Source organism: Aricia agestis, chromosome 2 (genome assembly GCF_905147365.1).
Source record: "Aricia agestis chromosome 2, ilAriAges1.1, whole genome shotgun sequence".
Lineage (NCBI taxonomy): Eukaryota > Metazoa > Arthropoda > Insecta > Lepidoptera > Lycaenidae > Aricia > Aricia agestis.
This window is the reverse complement of record NC_056407.1, coordinates 18,602,941-18,623,717: the sequence shown is the minus strand read 5'-3', so window position 1 is coordinate 18,623,717 and position 20,777 is coordinate 18,602,941. Positions and strand designations below refer to the sequence as shown.

Below are 20,777 nucleotides of genomic sequence, written 5' to 3'. Positions count from 1 at the left end.
GGAAAAAACGCAGCGAGTGAAAGGCCACTAGTATTTATAGCGCAGTGAGTTTGCAATAAGCGGCAACTTTCTACCGCGTGCGGCGCTGCATCCTATTGGGGCTATTGGTATTCTGTCCGCACTCCGCGGTCAATAATGCATTGTACCGAACTCGCTAGCCCCTCGACACTTTGGACCCGAGCGGCCATCACAGACGTGACCCACTTTCGCTCGACGTAGATATACATACTTAAGTTATTTTTAATTGTTTCAACCTTATTCGTTTGTTATAATTACGCGCGGGTCGCGGGGTAGCCGAAGACGGTCGTTCAACTCGAGTTTCTCCGTTGTCTGATCTCATGTCGCTCCATATCGAAATATACTCACAAGTCACAATAGATCGATGTGAGTTCTGGTTCGTCATTAATTTTTTAATCAAATTGTATGCCCTTCCTATTGAGAATCGATAACGAGAAGACGAGGATGAGTCATCGATCGTCATTGATTTCTCATGAATATTTAGAGAGGTGCTGTCTCCAGTTTCGTGTACGAGACGCAGCCTCGCTGCAACCTTGCGGCTTGACCGGCTAGACGCCGATTTCTATGACAAGAAACTATTGCGACGTAGTGCATTGCACCCGCGGGCGCCGCTAGAACAATGCGCATTATAATTCAAGCCGGCGATGTATCCGCGCCGCACTGACGATATGGCCGGGGCCGAGCGTGAACAGATAGCTGTTTTCTATGCTAACATCGTTGATCGTGGCCATTGCACATAATGCCTCCATTCACAGCCCCCGCTCCGCCCCACCCTTCGGTCTCGCCCCGCGCTTACACGAGGTCTAATAATCCGATTGTAACGGATTTTTTGCTGGGGTTACCCGTATGTGTTCCAGCCTTCCAGGTAGCCGCATAAGTGTCTGCCCAGTTCCAAGTCAAAAAACATGTTTCTCGGATAAATATTTGACATCAAATATTTGTATGATAAATTGATAATTATTAGCTATTTGTGGTTGGACGTCTAGAAGATTTATTGTGCGTTTAATTTCACACAGCAGTAAACATTCTCATTTGTTTTGCCGTCGTTTGTTAGCGAGATTCTGCATAAGGCCTGGCTGCATAAACTTTGGATTTAATGAAAGAAAAGTAAATATTTACGTACTCGCGATCTGGGATCTGGATTTGTAATGAATAATGATTCGCAGATTTGCTATCCTGCTGTTGGTCCCGAAATATGCACCACGTGTAACGCGGTCGTTAACTCCCAGCCTACCACCGCGGGGACATGACTAAGTAGATCGTTTGGGACAAACTTGAAGTGTGCCTCGAATACAGACAAGTATTTTTTGCAAAGATTCTTGCGATTAAACGTAAATTGTGGATTTGCAGAGTGCAGACTTTGACTTGTCATGTAGACTGTTTCTTGTTCAAAACATTTTAGTCTCTAGTCTTTACTCCCCCTCTTCATTAAAATCCACATCGTCATCCACTAAAACAAAAGTTATATTATTATGAATAATAAATGGCATTGTTGATTAACCCCTCAAATTACAAAAACCTTCAAAGTCCAAAAATACGGGCCGTGCTGCTCCAGCGGTTTTATATCATTAGTGACGTTTAAAGTGAATAATTTTATTGACTGTTATTAAGTGCCCCTACAAGTTTTAATGGGAGTACAAAGCATCCTTTGTGCTTCGTAAGAGGATGTTAACTCTGGATGTTTATTCGTTTATTTCGTTAGGCTCAGCCTAGATAGATGTTGGGAGTGTAGAATATCAGAGATATAGATACTTCAGAAAGTCACCAAAATTACCGTTTTTGTTCACTTTTTCAAATTATGTACAATTTGGTTTGACAAGTTGTTACAATTTTTACATGCTTCTCCATTTAACAGGTATAGACTTTGATAGTTCAAAAGCTTCCAATAGGAGCTTTCCATAGGAAAAATTAAATTGTAATATTTATTCTTATAGCAGAACAAAACGACACTGTAGCCAACAATTCAGGCAAAAACGAAGCTGGCGGTTAGCTATTCCTAATGTGGTCCTCTTTATATTAAAACTCGTTTGCGCAAGCGAAATTATGAGTGTCCGGGGCAGGTTTGCCGGGCTGCGCGTGGGACAGGCTCGCCGTGTAGGAGGTTTGTGCAACTAATCTCGCTCTATAGGTATTCAACGTAATTGGTGAAATAATTTAAGGGCAACCTTATTAGGGCTACGAGAGGTTTTCATTTATATTCCTTCAGACATAGTCATAAACTCAAATCTTAATGGATATCTTTTTCTGCTTGCATCCAAAAATAATGTTAGATCCATCGTCCACACTCCACTCCGTGTGAGAGAATTTTTTAGATGCGGAATTTCATCCATGGCTGTTACATGGTAAATTAAACGATTACCGCGATATCACAGAATAAAAGTCGTAACTGATGGCAGGGAGAAAATTGCGATGTTGGAATGTGTAAACGGAACCTGTTTATCGCGTTAGTGAATATTGCCATGTCGCGGACAATGGCGGCCTTTGTGTAAATGTACGCGAACATTAAGTCGGGGTGCATCAGGGCATTCAGGGTGTAGGACTCCCTGTTTTATCTGTATCACACGCTTGATCACGCACTTAGCAAATTATACTATTGCTAATTACACGTCCACTCTCGTCTATCGACTCTCGTGTTCCGACGCGGTGCGCTCAAGACTGTGTCATGTCTGTTTGTATGTATGTATGTGTCAGTGTAGTGATGATATGGTATTTACTATTTATGTATATAATAATATACTAACATAATATATAACATTAATTATTTAAGGATAAATCACATACACTACACAGGGCGAGGAGCATTTTTCATACATTTTTTTATTATAGAATCCGTGTTAGCTCACAAAAATGCATGGAAAATGCAACCCACCCGTATTGTAGCCCGTTGGAATGTGCGCGTACCTTCATGCGAATAGGGATGATAAGGTCAAAGATTAGCGAATTTTGTTAATAAAATAAAGAAATCACGGTAAAAAATAAGTGTTCCCAAAATTTCAGCTTGATAGCATTTGTATTTTTTTTGTTATGCGCCTTCAAAGTTGGATATTCAAGTCGAATTTTTTTTTTCAATTAAATTTCTTAATATTTGTATACAATTCGATAACCTATGCAATTAAAAGCAACTTTTGTTATGAAACCACTTTCATAAACGCAATATTTAATATACCTGTCGAACAAAGTTGTCTCCCGATGCGTACAAACTACGAAAGTCTGACGTCATACTTTCGTAGCACTTTGTATTCAGCGTTTCGGGCAGGTCTTTTTTATGAGATATTTGAATCGTCATATCTTGTTGAATTTTTAAGCTATCAGAGTCATTCTTTCAACTATGTTTCTATTTTTTAAGTGTCTTTCAATTACCGATAAGAAAAAAAAAGTCATCATGCCTATTGTCCAGCTACTAATGGCTGACTACTTGGAAGCATGCGAGTTCGTGTTGCATTTTTACCGACCCGTCCGTGCCGGTGACGGCCGTCCTGCCGGCGAATAGGCTTGATGACTATTTTTTTTTCTTATTGGTAATTGAACGACCCTTAAAAAATAGAAACATCGCTAAAAGAATGACTTTGATAGCTTAAAAATTCACCAAGATATGACAATTTTAACATCTCATAAAATAGACCTGCCCGAAACGCTCCATACAAAGTGCTACGAAAGACTGACGTCACTCTTTCGTAGTTTGTATGCATCGGGAGAGAACTTTGTTCGATAGGTATATTAAATATTGCGTTTATGAAAGTGGTCTAATAACAAAAGTTGCTTTTAATTGCATAAGTTATCGAATGGTATACAAATATTAAGAAATATAATTGAAAAAAAAATCGACTTGATTATCCAACTTTGAAGGCGCATAACAAAAAAAATACAAATGCTATCGAGCTGAAATTTTGGGAACACTTATTTTTTACCGTGATTTCTTTATTTTATTAACAAAATTCACTAATCTATGACCTTGTCATCAACCCTATTATCCCTGTATTTTCATAATACATTAAACAATGCTTCAATAACGCATTGATATTACAACGAACGACTCCGTTTCCTATTGAGGCGCTCTATTGTTATGTGAACGGCCTTATTGTCGACGTGGTCTGATATGCTAAAGAGACATTCTGTAGAGATTAGGTACTTACCGCATATTTTGAATTCTGACAAGGTTGAGTTTCGTGGTACCAAACTGCGGTTTTCGTATTTCTGTCTTCTTTTGTAAATAACATTTGTTGTTAACAAGGTTATCTTTATTGTTTGGTAATTGCTAATTGGTACGATACATTTTCCAAAAGGGGTTAAGTAATTGTTTTCGACAATGTAAAGGCAGGCTCGGCATGAGCATGAGTGACAGTCATATTTCTCTTCTTACGCAACTCTATTGAGTAGAGATGCGAAGAAGAGAATTATATTGAAAAGTTTTATGGAAAATAACAGATTTCCATTGTCACTTTATTACTTTACACATTTTTTTCCTAAAATCCTCTTCATGGTGGCCTTCCTGAGCGTGCAGTTAGCAAAAGTGACAGTTAAAAATGTAAGCCGAATGAAAGATAAGGGGAAAAATAAATCTCCCAAAAAATTTTTTCTTTGCGCGACACGTTTCACGCTGTGGATGAGTGCAGTAAATAGTAATGTGAGGAGACGACGCTAACCGAGAGCTACTGGAGTAATCGCCGGGGCGACAACCTCCGATACCGGCCACTTACGTTACACGATAGCCCGAGATGCTACTGCTATCGCGACGGTTATTTATTGCCCATGCAAATTATTATTACCGCTCGGTGCCCACTGCTCGGTGCTGGGAGCCAACGACACTATCTCGTTACGGATACTGTGTACTAGCTCATAGCTGCGGACTGCGGTGTCTCGTTGAACGTTAGCCCGTTAGTCGACCGCCCCGGATAATACGTAATATTTTAGATTTCCCAAAAGCATTGGACGAGGTAGAGAAAATTAAAAAACACAAAGAACGTGTATTCGGGTCGCAAAAATAATTACCGACAATTGCTGCCGTAATATAGAGCGGAAAATCGGTCCCATAAGCACCGTAGACCGTAGTACTGAGTACATCATTGTGGTGCGGTTGTGAATCACCATTCATTGGGGTACCGTTATCGGATAGACGCACGCTCATTTGGGACACGAACGTTTGAAATTAGCAAACCTTTTGTTCTAAGCTGGCGATGGAAAAACAAAAGCTTTGGCGCTCTCGACCACTCTACGGGACTGAGCTGGCCACTCATCACGACTGGCGGCTGCTCTACTTGAAAGAAAAGTGTAAAGTCGAAAGAAATGAAGTCGTAAAGTGTAGTCGAGCGTGATCGAAGTTTTTGCCCGAAGAAACCTTAAAAGATAACATTTTAAAGTATGCCGTGGCGCCGGGCACCGGGCTCCTGGAGTAGCTCCACCTCGGCGTGGCAGGTGTTTGTTTGCTTTTATTTTTTCCTCGACCGTGACATGTTCTCGAGCAATAAAAGCGACTCGCGAGTAACATTTAAATTAGAGCGTCGCTAATCGAAAAGACAAATATTTTATTATCTCGACTCTAAGGCGCCTGTGAAGCGCTTATCCTAACGGCGTTTTAATTGTTTTTAATTGTTCCCGCCTTGCGATAGCGACCAGACGCAATTACGAAAATACAAAAGGCAATTTGTTGCCGAGGGACGAGCCGTCTCTCCAATTAGGCGACCGCTGTAACTCTACTCGATAAGTATTACCCCTTCAGTCGTTCACGAACGTTTATCCTCCATCGCCGATAGAAAATGTCCAATTAAGCGATTAATTATAAACAATCGCTCGATATTATCAAACGCCTCGGCCGAAGCTATACAATGTTTGAGGAAAAAAACTGGAGTGATCTGTTTAATCAATATTCAGTACCCACATCCGGCACGCGTTTTCAAACATTGCGCTTACACGGTATTCGGTATTTTTTAAACATTCGCTTGTACGACGTTCGTCGAAGCCGTAAAGGTGTTGTATTACAATTTACAACGCTTATTAGAATATGGGAGAAAGTAGGAGCACTTTCAATGTTTAAAATTGTATTCGAGAGGCATGATAATGACTAGGGCATCGAAACCCGGACCCTTTTTTCAAAACCCGGGTTTTCGGGTTTTTTTTAAATTCTTTAAATATGATTTTCAGCGATTGCCAACACCTTTCCAGTAAAATACTATTTAAATACCATGGTGTGCGGTCACATACTTTAAAAAAAGCGACTATTTACCTCTCCTATTATATATGGATATTATCAAAGCTAGGGAGGGATTAAGATTTCGGGCCAAGATTAAGTATTACAACAAGCTTCACCTCCAAATTACATAATTATATTATTAAATGTATTTATATTTCATGAAATATATAAAAATCTATCAAGAATTTTTGAAGACAGTAAATGGAAGAATAACCTTAAATATAAAACGTATGCCAACAAATCTTTATTTAATCTTTTACATTTTTATTACTGATTGTCACGTTATTAATAATTATTTGGTCCTAATTGATGAAAACTTTAATTTTTGTGCCTAGTTTTTACTTGAAATTGCCTATTGTCTGCCTTGCTACGGTATGAAGCCGAATATTCTTTGCAATTTAAGGTAACTTTTCTGTTATCCAACAAACTGGAAAATCTTACATTACTGAAAAATCTTAAATTACACTACACCTCAAAGCTTTTTGTAGTCATTAGTTCTAGTCACAATAGATAAAATTCATGTCAGATTACCATATAATTGATCAGACCAGACCATAATACTATGGCAAATGCAGAATGTTGCTTTTAATGAATTTGGAAGATTAACCATGGTGGCATGCTGTTACACACAAGAAATTGTCTCTGGCGCTGGTGCTGATAAAAACTCTGCTTGTTATATTTCATCTCGATTCACCAAAATCACGTGTTTTAATAATTCCGCAGTGAGTATGACATCCACGGCCGGCTAAAGAAAGCTACCATTCGTCCTATTATGTGTTAACAACATCAGTCTCCCAACCAATAAAAAGCAATCTGCCGCATTTGTCAGACGGCAATACAAAAACATAGATTCAAAATATACTTGATGGAAACTCCTCGGTATGGTTTTGTCAGTTTCTAGGGGCTGGTTGCTCTCCTGGACCCTTTTTACTGATTGCATAATGCATTGTCTTAATATTGTCGCTTGTTATGTTGTGAATATAACAAATAATGACAAAAAGCATAACGACAAACAAAAACCTTTAAGTGTTTTAGTAAGTTAGACGACTGAAAATAATGACTTTAAATTGCAAAGAAGACTGGGTGTCATACCGCAGCAGGACACAATAAATATTTTTTTGTAAAAATACTGTATGCAGCCAAAAATCAATCAGTATAAATTATTACTATTAATTTGGCAATCAGCAATAAAAATATCTCATTCGAATAAAATTTTCAGTTTATGAAACGAAATAAAGATTTGTTTACTTATCATTGATTTTTTGTGACTGTAGATACCTGTGATTGCTTTATAAACGATAAAGTTCGGAAAAGTATTATTAGTAATACGTTTTATTAAATATATAATAATTAAGCTATTATTGTTCCATACACTATCTTCAAAAATTCCTGACAGGTTTTTAGATATTCCAAAAATACAAATATCCCGAAGACTTTGTTGATGGGTGTATTTTATCACCAACGGTCCATACAAGTTTCAACGTTTTGTCACCTAGTGGCTGACTTGCCCATCATCAAAAGTCTACGGTGCTTTCAGCAGACTTAGAAGTTAGAACCCTTTGAAGCTATCCAAACTTTATTTTGTAAGCCTGTGATCACATAATAAACAAAACTGTAGTCAATACTGAATGTTGATTGAAAACTATAAAATAAGTTTAACAAGACTTGGCTTCTATGAAAGAAAACTTTTTGCGAAGGATAGATTGTTTGAAGAGACTTGGCTTTTTACATTGAATTGTTTTGGTAGGTTTTTTAAAATATGTATTATTAATTATTATTAATATTTTTTTTATGACAATTAGTCTTTAATGCTCCTAAAACGAAACTTTTCCTTAAAAATATTATATTTTGTTTAATTATGACCAATATAAATAATTAAACCTATACAATATGTTATAAAATAAATAATTTGTATGTTAGTTTGTTATAAATACCATTAAATCAGGTCTGGCCTTTAATAATTATCAAAAAAACGAAAAACCCTAAAAGCTCGAAAAACCCGGGTTCCATTTTTGAAACCCGGGTTTTTTCATGATCCCCAAAACCCGGGTTTTCCCGGGTTTTCGGGTTTCGGGAAAACCCGGTCTCGATGCCCTAATAATGACCGACGGTCGGGCAAGTTCGGCCGATCGGTTATATAAAGTACACACATGTGAAACAATGGGCAGGTAGCTCGCTTCCTGTGCGTGCCGGTCGGATGTTACTCGTATTGTGCATATAGTAATATGCGTTCGTTTCGGACAATGATTGCGTTCATCGTTTCGACCTTTATTCGAGCCTGGGGCGATATTTACTGTAATTAATCACTGATTGCAAACGTTTATTCACCGAAATGCATGATGCGTCAGCTGATGTGCACTCGCCGTAAAACAATATTTGCTCCCAATCTTTTGCGGCTACTCTACTGCCTCAAGGGACAGTTTCAGACCCCTTTTAATTTGTCGGTGTCTTACGGCCGTTCCCAATCGATCTATCTCTGGTTTTGCCCTACTAGAGATAGGAATAGCTCACATTAGACATTAGAGACAATATATATTTTTAAATGTCAATTCAATGTTAGCTGCGATCGGTTGTATGTCAAACCAGAGATAGATTGAATATTGGGAACTGCTGTTAGGGCCGTGACACACCGGATTGGCAGCGGCGCGGCGAGCACTTTCAGTGTCATATGATTCTTCTCAAGCGATACTATGTATTACAATAATGAAGATAAAGTTTAAAATCATATGACACTGAAAGTGCTCGCCGCGCCGCTGCCATTCCGGTGTGGCGCGGTCCTTAGTCTAATTCTCATTTATCCTTCCTCGTTCACGTTACATTGTTTCATAATTCATAATAACTGAAGTTCAGAACATAATTTCATAAGAATTGTTAATCATTAATCATTATACACTACGGCCGCCGCTCGCGGTATTACCGACTTTACCGTGTCATTCCGCCTCGTTCCATCTGGATTTCTATAAATGACACATAATGGTCGGTGTAGTGTTCGTACTTTATTTGTATAACTATCCTAATAGTTATAAACACCGTCTCGTGCTCACGGTAGGGTGAGACGCACGTCACTAGAGCGAGAGCCAAGGGCGAGAGCGGACGTGCGCCTGTGACCCGTAAATATCGTGTGTTGTCGAGCCTGTGAGACTCCTGGAATTGTGGTGATAACCGAGTACACTACAAGTGGCGACGAGGATAAAGGTCAGATATTATATTATATACAAAAAAAAAAAAACAATAATATATGGAACATAATAATTTAAAGTCCTTATCTGGTAGTTTCTACCACACCATAAACATCTCATGTAATATAGTGCCTATTTTAATTAGCTAGGTGACAATAATATTATTTTAATTCCATGTTTCATTTCAAATTATATTTGAATACTAACTTAAAATAAAAGTAATAGTTCGAACTTCGAACCAAAGGAATGCTAAAAATAGTCTATCAACACTTAACATGGCACTTGTTATTTAAGAACGTAAACAATAGGCATACGGCACGGCATGGGACCGACCGGCTCGAGTGTATTCCTTATAACAATAACAAAGAGTTAGTTGATAAGACTCGACCGCTGTGTTTATGTTCTACGTTAAGTATAGGTTGGAGAAAAACTTTATTATATTTGAATTTGAATATAATATCAATTAATATACCTACCATGAGGTGATATGATGTGGTGTGTAAACTAGATAGATAAGCATTAAGATTAATAGTTAAATTTACTATGGTCATAATAATGTGGCCTAATAGGTAAATCCTCCATTAAATTCAAAATATTTGGTACAAGTTGCCCCCATTAAATTGGAAAAACTTGGTGTTTGGTATAAAATACCTCCATTAAATTGGAAATATTTGGTACAAGTTGCCCCCATTAAATTGGAAAAACTTGGTGTTTGGTATAAAATACCTCCATTAAATTGGAAATATTTGGTACAAGTTGCCCCCATTAAATTGGAAAAACTTGGTGTTTGGTATAAAATACCTCCATTAAATTGGAAATATTTGGTACAAGTTGCCTCCATTAAATTGGAAAAAACTTGGTGTTTGGTATAAAATACCTCCATTAAATTGGAAATATTTGGTACAAGTTGCCTCCATTAAATTGGATTGGAAGGAAATAAAATACACTACTTTCTTTAAATAAAATATTTAATGTATAATGTAAATTGAAGTAGGAAGTCTACAAAGGGCGTAATATTTACAGGTGGTCGCCCTGATTGATTCGCAAGAATGTCAAGCAATTTGCCGTCATTAGAAAAACTAGATTTTGAAGGCGACAGCGCGTCTTTAGGGCAACGATGGGACAAATGGAAAAGATCTCTTTATATCTACTTGGAAGCAACGGAAGTGACGACACCTTTAAAAAAAAGAGCTACACTCTTGTTGCTTGGTGGTTCGGGTTTACAAGATATATTTTATAACTTGCCGGGTGCTAATGTGGATCCTAACGAAAACAATGATGTATTTAAGATAGCAATACAAAAATTAGATGATTATTTCACTCCAAAACAGAGTAAAGTTTATGAAAGACATCTATTCCGCTTACTTAAACAAGATGAAGGAGAGAAATTTGAGAAATTCTTAGTCAGATTAAGACATCAAGCAGAAAAATGTCGATTCGATAAGCCAGAACATCATTTAATTGATCAGATAGCAGAAAAGTGCCTGTCTGTTGACCTGAGAAAAAAAATATTGACAATCGGTGATAGCATCACCTTAGAGAAAATAATTACAGAAGCTAATACACTAGAGGTAGTTACCCGACAATTGGAAGAATATGGCCAAGATGCAAAAAATCAAGAAGTAAATGCGCTTTTTAGAAACGAAGGCAATAAATTAAAGGATAAAAAATTCAAGACTACGTTAAATAAAGTTTGTGGCAGATGCGGAAACAACAAACATTTATCTGATAATGTGAACTGCCCGGCAATAGGAAAAACATGTCACAATTGCGGAAAATTAAATCATTTTAGACAATATTGCAAATCACAGATAGTTCGAAAAAGGAAAGCAGAAGAGATAAAGAAAAGCCAAGGCGGACCAGCCAAACAGAAGCTAAAAAGAATCGATAATATAAATGATAATGAAGACGAAGAAATAGACTATGTATTTAATGTAAATAATGATGCGAACATACAATGCGTAGTTGGAGGTGTACAAATAAAAATGTTAATTGACTCAGGTTCAAAATACAATTTAATTACGGATAAGACATGGAAATTAATGAAAGAAAAAGGAATACTGTGTTCCAAGTTAAGCAATAAATCGTACAAGACACTTTTGGCATATGGCAGCAAAAAACCATTAGAAATCATGGGATCGTTTGAAACAACTATTAAAGTGGATGAAAAGGTTGAAACCGCAACCATAATTGTTATTGCAAATGGGTCAAGGAATTTATTGGGTAAAGATAGTGCAATAAAACTCGGAGTTCTGAAAGTTGGCATTAGTGTGAACCAGATTGTACACCAACCATTTCCCAAGTTTAAAGATGTTGTAGTAGAAATCCCTATAGACAATACACAGAAACCCATTTCACAACCATACAGAAGAATACCCATACCAATAGAAGAAAAAATAGAAAAGAAAATTAAGGAATTATTAGATAGTGATATAATAGAGGAAGTTCGAGAACCGTCAAAATGGATTTCGCCTATTGTTCCCATATTAAAAGATAATGGCGAATTACGCTTATGCGTAGACATGAGACGGGCTAACACCGCAATTTTGAGGGAAAACCACCCTTTGCCATCAATGGAACACCTTTTACCTAAGATAAGGAAGGCTAAATATTTTAGTAAACTCGATATAAAGAATGCGTTTCACCAGATTGAATTACATGAAAATTCTAGGCACATCACAACCTTTATAAGTTCAAAGGGACTCTATCGTTATAAGCGTTTAATGTTCGGGATTACTTGTGCCCCTGAGCTCTTTCAAAAAATATTAGAAAAAATGCTTCTGAAATGTGAAGGAGTCATTAATTTCATTGATGATATTTTAATATTCGGCTGTGATGAGCAAGAGCATGACACTCGTCTGCAAAATGTACTTCAGGTTTTAAAACAGAACAACGTTCTTCTGAATGAAAACAAATGCTTATATAAAGTACAAAAAGTAAATTTTCTTGGACATGAACTCACCCCTGATGGCGTGAGGCCTTTAAATAAATATGTCGAAAGTATTTCTAAATTCAGAGCTCCAACAACTATTGAGGAATTGCAAAGTTTTTTGGGACTTGTAAATTATATTAACAAATGGATACCAAATCTCGCTACGATGACAGAACCTTTAAAAAAGCTGTTGAGACAGAAATTTGGAAAAAACGTAAATATTGAACAGTTTTGGGGACAAGAACAAGATCAAGCTTTTGAAAAAATAAAAAAGATACTTTCCGAAATCCAGACTTTAGGATACTATGATGTCAACGATAGAACTCAGGTCATTGCTGACGCTAGCCCTGTAGGGTTGGGAGCTGTGTTAGTTCAAATCGACTCTAAAGGACCTAGAATCATTGCCTATGGAAATCGTACACTAACAGATTGTGAGCGGCGCTACAGCCAAACTGAGAAAGAAGCCCTCGCCCTAGTATGGGCTATAGAGCATTTTAATTTATTCTTGTTTGGTAAAGAATTTGACTTAATTACCGACCATAAGCCATTAGAAGTTTTATTTGGAGCCAAATCAAAGCCTTGTGCCAGGATAGAAAGATGGGTTTTGAGACTACAGGCATACCGGTACAACATAAAGTATAAACCTGGAAAAACTAATATTGCAGATTCCTTATCGAGGTTATGCAAAACCTCCGATTGTTATAAGACCAAAGGTCATGATCACGTCCACCATATTGTTGAGAACGCAAGACCTATGGCGGTTTCCATGGCAGATTTAGAAAAACAATCCAGTGAAGACCCTGAAATTTTAAATGTGAAAACAGGAATAAACAGTAACGCCTGGGATGACAGCGCTAAGCCTTATAAAATTTTTGAAACAGAATTGTGCTTTTTCGGAAACATACTGTTACGTGGGAATAGGCTGGTCATACCTTCAAATCTCCGTAAGAGAGTTTTAGATGCCGCACATGAAGGACATCCGGGAATTGTTGCCATGAAAGGACGCCTCAGAAGCAAAGTATGGTGGCCGAGAATAGATAAGGATGCCGAAAACTTAGTAAAGAGCTGCAAAGGATGTACTTTAGTTGGATTACCAAATCCACCCGTCCCTATGAAGCGACGCAGCTTGCCGGAAGCACCTTGGGTAGATGTAGCAATTGATTTATTGGGCCCACTACCCAGTAATGAGTACATTTTGGTGATAGTTGATTATTACAGCCGCTATAAAGAAGTTAAAATTACAAAAAATATCACCAGCACACAAATAATTAAACTGCTAAAGGAAATATTTAGTCGGTTAGGTTATCCCTCATCTATAACTGCAGACAACGGACGACAGTTCGTGAGTGAGGAGTTTAAGGGATTTTGTGACGAGTGTAATATTAAATTATTCCACACTATCCCCTACTGGCCTCAGCAAAATGGCGAAGTAGAGAGGCAAAATCGCGACATTTTAAAGCGCCTAAAAATTGGAAAAATTGAGAAGAAAAATTTGCAGGAGACCCTGTGGGAATATCTCATGATGTACAATTCCACACCGCATTCTGTGACTGGGAAAACACCATCGGATCTATTCTTCAAGAGACAGAATAGAGATAAAATCCCCGCTATTCAGGACATTAACAAAGAAGATGATTCCGAAGTTAGAGATAGAGATATGGAGAAAAAAGGAAAAGGAAAAGAATATGCCGATAAGAGAAGAGGAGCAAACAATTTAGACTTAAACGAAGGGGAAAAAGTGTATATAAAAGAAATGGATAAAGGTAATAAGCTTACCACAAATTATAACCCGACACCTCATATAGTTGAAAGAGCTAAAGATGGAGATGTGACAGTCAGGAACGAGGAAACAGGGCAGATGTTAAGGAGGAATGTCGTTCATCTAAAGAGAGTAGAAGGACAGTGGAAGGCCATTAAAGGAACAGAAGAGACCGAGCAAAATTTAGAATATGATTAATTTTGATTTGTAATTATGTTAGTATAGTATCTTTATTATTATTAAAGTTTTAATAAGGAAGGGATGTAGTGTTCGTACTTTATTTGTATAACTATCCTAATAGTTATAAACACCGTCTCGTGCTCACGGTAGGGTGAGACGCACGTCACTAGAGCGAGAGCCAAGGGCGAGAGCGGACGTGCGCCTGTGACCCGTAAATATCGTGTGTTGTCGAGCCTGTGAGACTCCTGGAATTGTGGTGATAACCGTACCACAAATTATAACCCGACACCTCATATAGTTGAAAGAGCTAAAGATGGAGATGTGACAGTCAGGAACGAGGAAACAGGGCAGATGTTAAGGAGGAATGTCGTTCATCTAAAGAGAGTAGAAGGACAGTGGAAGGCCATTAAAGGAACAGAAGAGACCGAGCAAAATTTAGAATATGATTAATTTTGATTTGTAATTATGTTAGTATAGTATCTTTATTATTATTAAAGTTTTAATAAGGAAGGGATGTAGTGTTCGTACTTTATTTGTATAACTATCCTAATAGTTATAAACACCGTCTCGTGCTCACGGTAGGGTGAGACGCACGTCACTAGAGCGAGAGCCAAGGGCGAGAGCGGACGTGCGCCTGTGACCCGTAAATATCGTGTGTTGTCGAGCCTGTGAGACTCCTGGAATTGTGGTGATAACCGAGTACACTACAGTCGGTCATGAAGCCTATTCACCGTTAGTGTCGGTCGACTTATTTGTATGCGTTTTACGCTAAGTACGTGTTCCGGTGGTGCGCGAGAGCTGCGTAGCGGCCGAAATCATCGCACAGGAAATCCGAGTCGGGAATGCGTGGACTGCGGCGTATTTATTAATTGACTCCGACAGCCGACTGTCGCCCGCATTCGACGCTATTAACGCTCATTTAACGCGACGCGCGGCTCGTTCTCACACGAGCTGCCCCCAGCGCCCCCGACAGTATTGATGTCTTCGTCAGCTCGTGGTGCTGATTGATAAAAGTCATAGGCCAAATTACATACGTTTATGAATGATCTCGACAAAATGTACTAGGAAATAAGTATGTAGTAAGTAGTAACAGATAATGCGTCACCGCGAGAGTAACGCGGCTTCGTAGAAAACGTATGAATTACCGAGTAGTGGGGTGTGGTAGGGGTGAGTCATTCATCATTTAGTATCAATTTACTTACGTACAATGGCTTATTGATTGCCTATTTAGTACTGTTTTCACGGTGCGTTATATACCGTGTACTGTTACTGCGGCTTAGCTGTTTAGCGTCTGTGCTAGACTAGAAAAGCAGAGCCCTTACGACTCGGGGATCTAAATCAGTCAATCTAAGTTCTAAAACTTTAAACTAATCAATCTAATCAATAAATCAATGTTACAAATAATGTCGGCAAATGTAATATTCGGTGACAATATGATACGATTTTTAATATAATAATAATTAATAGCTTCTAAAGTAGTTTTGTTAGCGAAGTATGTAATTGTATACCGGCATAAAAATAATATTATATCTGCACAGGTATGACCTTCGAAACTGGTGTCTGTTTTCTTGTGCATGCATCTACCTGTTGCATGGTTGAAGAAAAAATAACACTTAATGCGTTATGATTATAAAATGTTGTTTTAAAAACATTTAATAACTATGAAGAGTAAAGTACTTATGTTATTTCATTTTTTGCCAAAAAATATAACACATCATGACCACAGTTTTCAGAAAACCAATTTCAACAATATTATTCATATTTAACATTCTCTTCAATACAATAAAAACTTTAATACGATATAATTATGTAATTAGGAAACCTATCCTTGATCGACATTGAAATTTAAGATGAACTTCGATGAGCTAACAATTATGTATTATAAAAATTTCATGCAATACAAACAGTTTAACGTGTACAAACTGTAGATATGTAGGTGCAGTTAATTATTTTATTGTTATTCTTATACACAACCCTGATGATTTGAAACACAATCTGACTCGATCAAGATTAATGATCAGTAACAAGTAACATTTAAAAGCCTCGATATTGTCTGAGGTATCGCCAGTCTTAACTAATCAACCGGTGTGCCCACAAAATATTATTTTTGTCTATTATAAAAGATGTCGCAAATCGTGCGTATCCGAATAAAATTGTAACAAAATAGTTTTCGTTCAGATTTAAATTGTTATTTACAAGAACGATTACCTTATTTCAGAGCGCAGAAACTGTTGCCGAAACCGAGAAGAATGAAGCGGCTCCCGAAACCACTACACCGGAAGCTAAAGAAGACAAAACCCCCGAAACTCCAGTTACAGAGCCCCTCACTAACGGAAGCAGTACACCTGAGACACCGAAAGTAGAAACACCCGCAGAGAAAACGGTTGAACCTAAAACCGAAATCGCGAAGCCCGAAGCGAAAGTCGAACCAGAGCAGTTGCCAGTCAATGGTTTATCTTTGGAAGAAACCCCAAAAAATGATTCCGAATCAGATAAAACCGAATCCAGCAAACCCGAGGAAATTAAAGCTGAACCGATCGTCCCAGCTACTGAGATTCCCGTGAAAAACGAGGTTTGTGTTGAACAAATGCCTTTAATAGAGCCTACGCCTCCACCACTCCCCGCTACTCCTCCTCCTTCGTCTGTGGCCTCCTTCGCCGCTACCACTATGGCACCAGAACTGACTGATGCTTCACTCGCTAATACTGCTCACGTCGTACCCGATACGACCGCCGTCCCAGACACTAATACAGACACAGAAATTGTTAACTTTGCACCGGAACCGACCTTCACACCCAAAGAAGTCACTGAAGATAACGAAACTATAAAGGAGACTACAGTTGTGCCAGACAGTTGCCCGCTCGAAGAAGAAAAAAATGGTGACGAAACGTCCGCACAAACGACCGAACCAGAGAAATTGAATAATCACGAGGACACCGAAATACATGAAAATGAAAAGCCATGCCTGATCACGGATAACGACAAAGAGGCAGAAATTTTACCGCCCCCACCGGAAGAGAAGGAAACAGATATTTTACCCCCACCACCTGCAGAGCTAGTGAACGATAACTCCATTGATAATGCCGAGGACAACAAAGACGATGAAATCAAAAATGAAGTACCCACGGAAATAAAAGCTAGCGAAAATGACTACACCGACATCGAAAACCTTAAAAACAAAGCCAAAGATTTACAGATTAATTCAGTCGCCGCTCCCGAACAAAACGGTGATATTGAAATAGAGCCCGTAGTAATGAATGGAGATTCGGAAGTCGACGGGCACACGGATTCCCCGAAGCCCGTAGCGACCCCCGAAGACTCGATGCCCCCGTCGCTGTCCGAGACGATGGAATCTTTACCCCCGCAAGGCGGCGACTTCGCTAGCAATGATGTGTCGGAGTCGTTCCCGGAGCCCCCGAGCGATAATAACTGTCCGTCCGAGACAGAGATCACGCAACCTGGCACCCCAGAGCGAAACGGCGAAGCGCCCTCAGACCCGACACAGGTGAATACCGCCGGATAGTCTTGCCCTTGTAGAGGATTAGTTACATTAGCAGGTCCCGACGGACCTTTGTAATTAGTTACATTTATTTTTCCAGCATGTTTAAACTGTCAATAACAAGAATTACGACTAAGAAACGAGACAAACCAAAGTTACCACATCCCTGTACACATCTCGACTCTTCTGCCTCTCCTCTGTCCTCCGATCCGTGTTACCTCTCCATATTTGTCATTAATGTAGAAATTTTGTTCCTCTGCATGCATTTAAGCTTTGTGCTAACAAATCATTTTAATATACATAGTTATAGTGTTTGTGAAATATTTAAATAACAGAATAATTCTTAAAGGCACAGCATCATTAATTGTAAATACACTTTTAATGTAATCTCTCGAAACAAACTCATCATTTTTTGTTTATTTTTAGGATACTCTATTAACGTCCGACAAGATGGCCGATTTAATACCAGAGGTCCCCGTGATTCCCGAGCTCAATTCTGAATCGGTATGTTAGACAATCTTTCATATAATTCACGCTATTTATGTTCCGTTGGCTAGCAATATGTTTTCGAACGTGCCCTGATTTACATTACAAACAACACTCGTTTCAGGTGACTGCAACCGATGTGGAAGTAGCAAATTAAAGATGCACCACCGACGGCCACAGTACGAGCATCGCGAGACTCCGTGTATGAGCCTTTATTTATTACGTCGAGCCGAGCGGCGCGCGGGCCGGGCGGACGGCGCGGCCCGCTCCCGCCGGCGGCCGGGTTTCAGTTGCCGCGTACGTGGATGAGTTATGTGACCTTATATATAGAACGATTGTAGTTTAAGTTTAGCGTGCTTTGCTTCTGTAAAATTAAGGTTCTATATTATGTTCTAAATTCGCTAGAATCGATCTTTTATATTATACGATAACAAAGTTACGTAGGCAGTATACGGTGCGATAAGTTGGTGCCATTATTACAGGGGTATTAGATGTGGCGTTTGGCGTATATATCTCTCTCTCTCTCTCTCATAGTTTGCTAATACGTTATTATGTGCGTGTCGTTTACGATCTTTTGATTGGTTTATAAGAATTATATTGAATTGAATATGAATATTATTGTAAACTTTCGTGACATTATTGTAGCACGGCGGTTGCTATCGGTGGCATCTTATTAATAAATTATGTCGTAAGTAATTCAATCTTTAGGTTAAATAACGTTTGAACTCTGTGTAATGTCTGTAGCTCTGTACTACTATTGTCCGGGCCGAAAAATGCCTCGTTTTTCTCAAATTTGAATATTCCCAGCTGTTAGAAATGAGTCTAATATATACTGGAAATATTAAAAGTTCGAACGCAAGATTTTTGAAATCTTTGTCGATTTCGTTTGAAATTAACATACAATTTGATATCATATAAGCACATAATCTAATATTTCATGGACATATTTCATGAGTTTAGGCTTAAATATTATATGACTATTATGTATATATGAAAAACATTCATACATTTCAAAATTTTCCTTCGTTTATGTTAATAATGAGAATATTTGTATATTGTTATAAATTATGTAATGCACACAAATATTTTATTACTAATTGATATTATCAGTTTTAATCATATTTTACTCGTAATTCGTAATTATAATTTATGAAATGTAAAAATTTTAGTTCTTTAGCTGTCTCTGCAACAAAACAAAATCATCAACATTTAGAAGTATGAGTTTAGTTGGAGTAAAACATTTGCATTGCAAAAAAGGAACATCATACATAAGGGTCTCCATACTCTCGAACGAAGAGTGAATTTATTAATAATGGACTTTGTATCAGTGGCCAAGTTTTTTGATTAATGTATACTATTTTTACGAATATACAAACATACAATTTGATTATATTGTACTATTTAGACGTGTAGTATTTGTAACATGTTAGTGGCTCCTACTGCTAGTGTATGTTTTGAACCTCATACATATTAGGCAATTAAATTTACGTAGGGTTTGATATTATTATACAGGTATTGATATTTTTGATGTCCATTGTGATGATTTCCACAATCTTTTTTTGTAATTTTATACATTTTTATGAAATTTAAAGTGACACATCTGCATAGAGGGGGGTAACTCCTTTATAAATTAGCAGTATACAAGTGAGACATTCCATATCTATAGTAATTCCGCTATTACAACAGTAAATATTATATGTTTAGCGTACCCTAAAACTTTGTACTGAACAGCGGTACGGCTTTAAATATTACGTTTAAAGCTAACAACAATTTACTAACATTAGTAGTAAGCCGTCAGCAAGAATACTTTGCTCGCATTTTTGTCCATGATATTTTTTCCATGTAATAAAAGTACTTGGATAGTCAAAGAATTTATACAATTACTGTAAAAAAGTAGAAGCATGCATAATTTATCCTCAAGATACATTACGCATAAATAATAACCATATTATAATTACGATATTATTACAATTTATTGACTGAGATGTGAAAAGGCTAACATTAGGACTAAAACAAACCCACCTTGAGGCTTGTCACCTTTTTAAAAATTGCTTAGTCGTCGCAGAAGTGACACAGATTTCTTTGCTCACTTATAACAATATGTAATTATGTATATGATTTTTAAATGTACTTTAATTATAGCGTTTATATTTTTTTTATGAAGTCGATGTGTGAATGTCTCGTAATCAATAAAATTTTAAACATCATTGTTTTTTTAATTTCGTAGTGATCATTATTATAGACTACAGTGTCCCTTTTTCCTTCCCTACTTTACAACTTTGTACTGCTTGGCGACTTTGTCGTGCCACCTTTTTTTGGACGCAACAGCTTCTGTAAGCGTGTTCACACACGGCGCCGCAGCGGCAGCGTTTTTCGCCGCCGCCGCGGTGGCGCATAAGGGCAAATAGAAATACAAGGATGAGCAATGGAGCGCGGCGTCTGTGTAAACTGCCTTACGCCGATTAGATTATAGCCACTTCGAGCTTGAAGTGCTAACAAGTTTGAAGCGGGTAGAAGTGCCCTGCCCAGTTACACTT

The 20,777-nt window shown here is 37.9% G+C and overlaps 1 protein-coding gene across 3 annotated transcripts in view; it reads left to right on the top strand.

Annotated features, from left to right (window-relative positions):
* The window catches only part of LOC121739965 (A-kinase anchor protein 200), a 43,494-nt gene extending 23,047 nt beyond the window's left edge, over nt 1–20,447 (top strand). For all 3 annotated transcript variants that reach the window (XM_042132621.1, XM_042132622.1, XM_042132623.1), the window contains exons 5-7: nt 16,474–17,760; nt 18,181–18,258; nt 18,365–20,447. In XM_042132621.1, the coding sequence (XP_041988555.1) occupies nt 16,474–17,760; nt 18,181–18,258; nt 18,365–18,397 (1,398 nt within the window). In that variant the 3' untranslated portion in view covers nt 18,398–20,447. The remainder of the gene's footprint in view (nt 1–16,473; nt 17,761–18,180; nt 18,259–18,364) is intronic.
* Nucleotides 20,448–20,777: the final 330 nt, after the last annotated feature.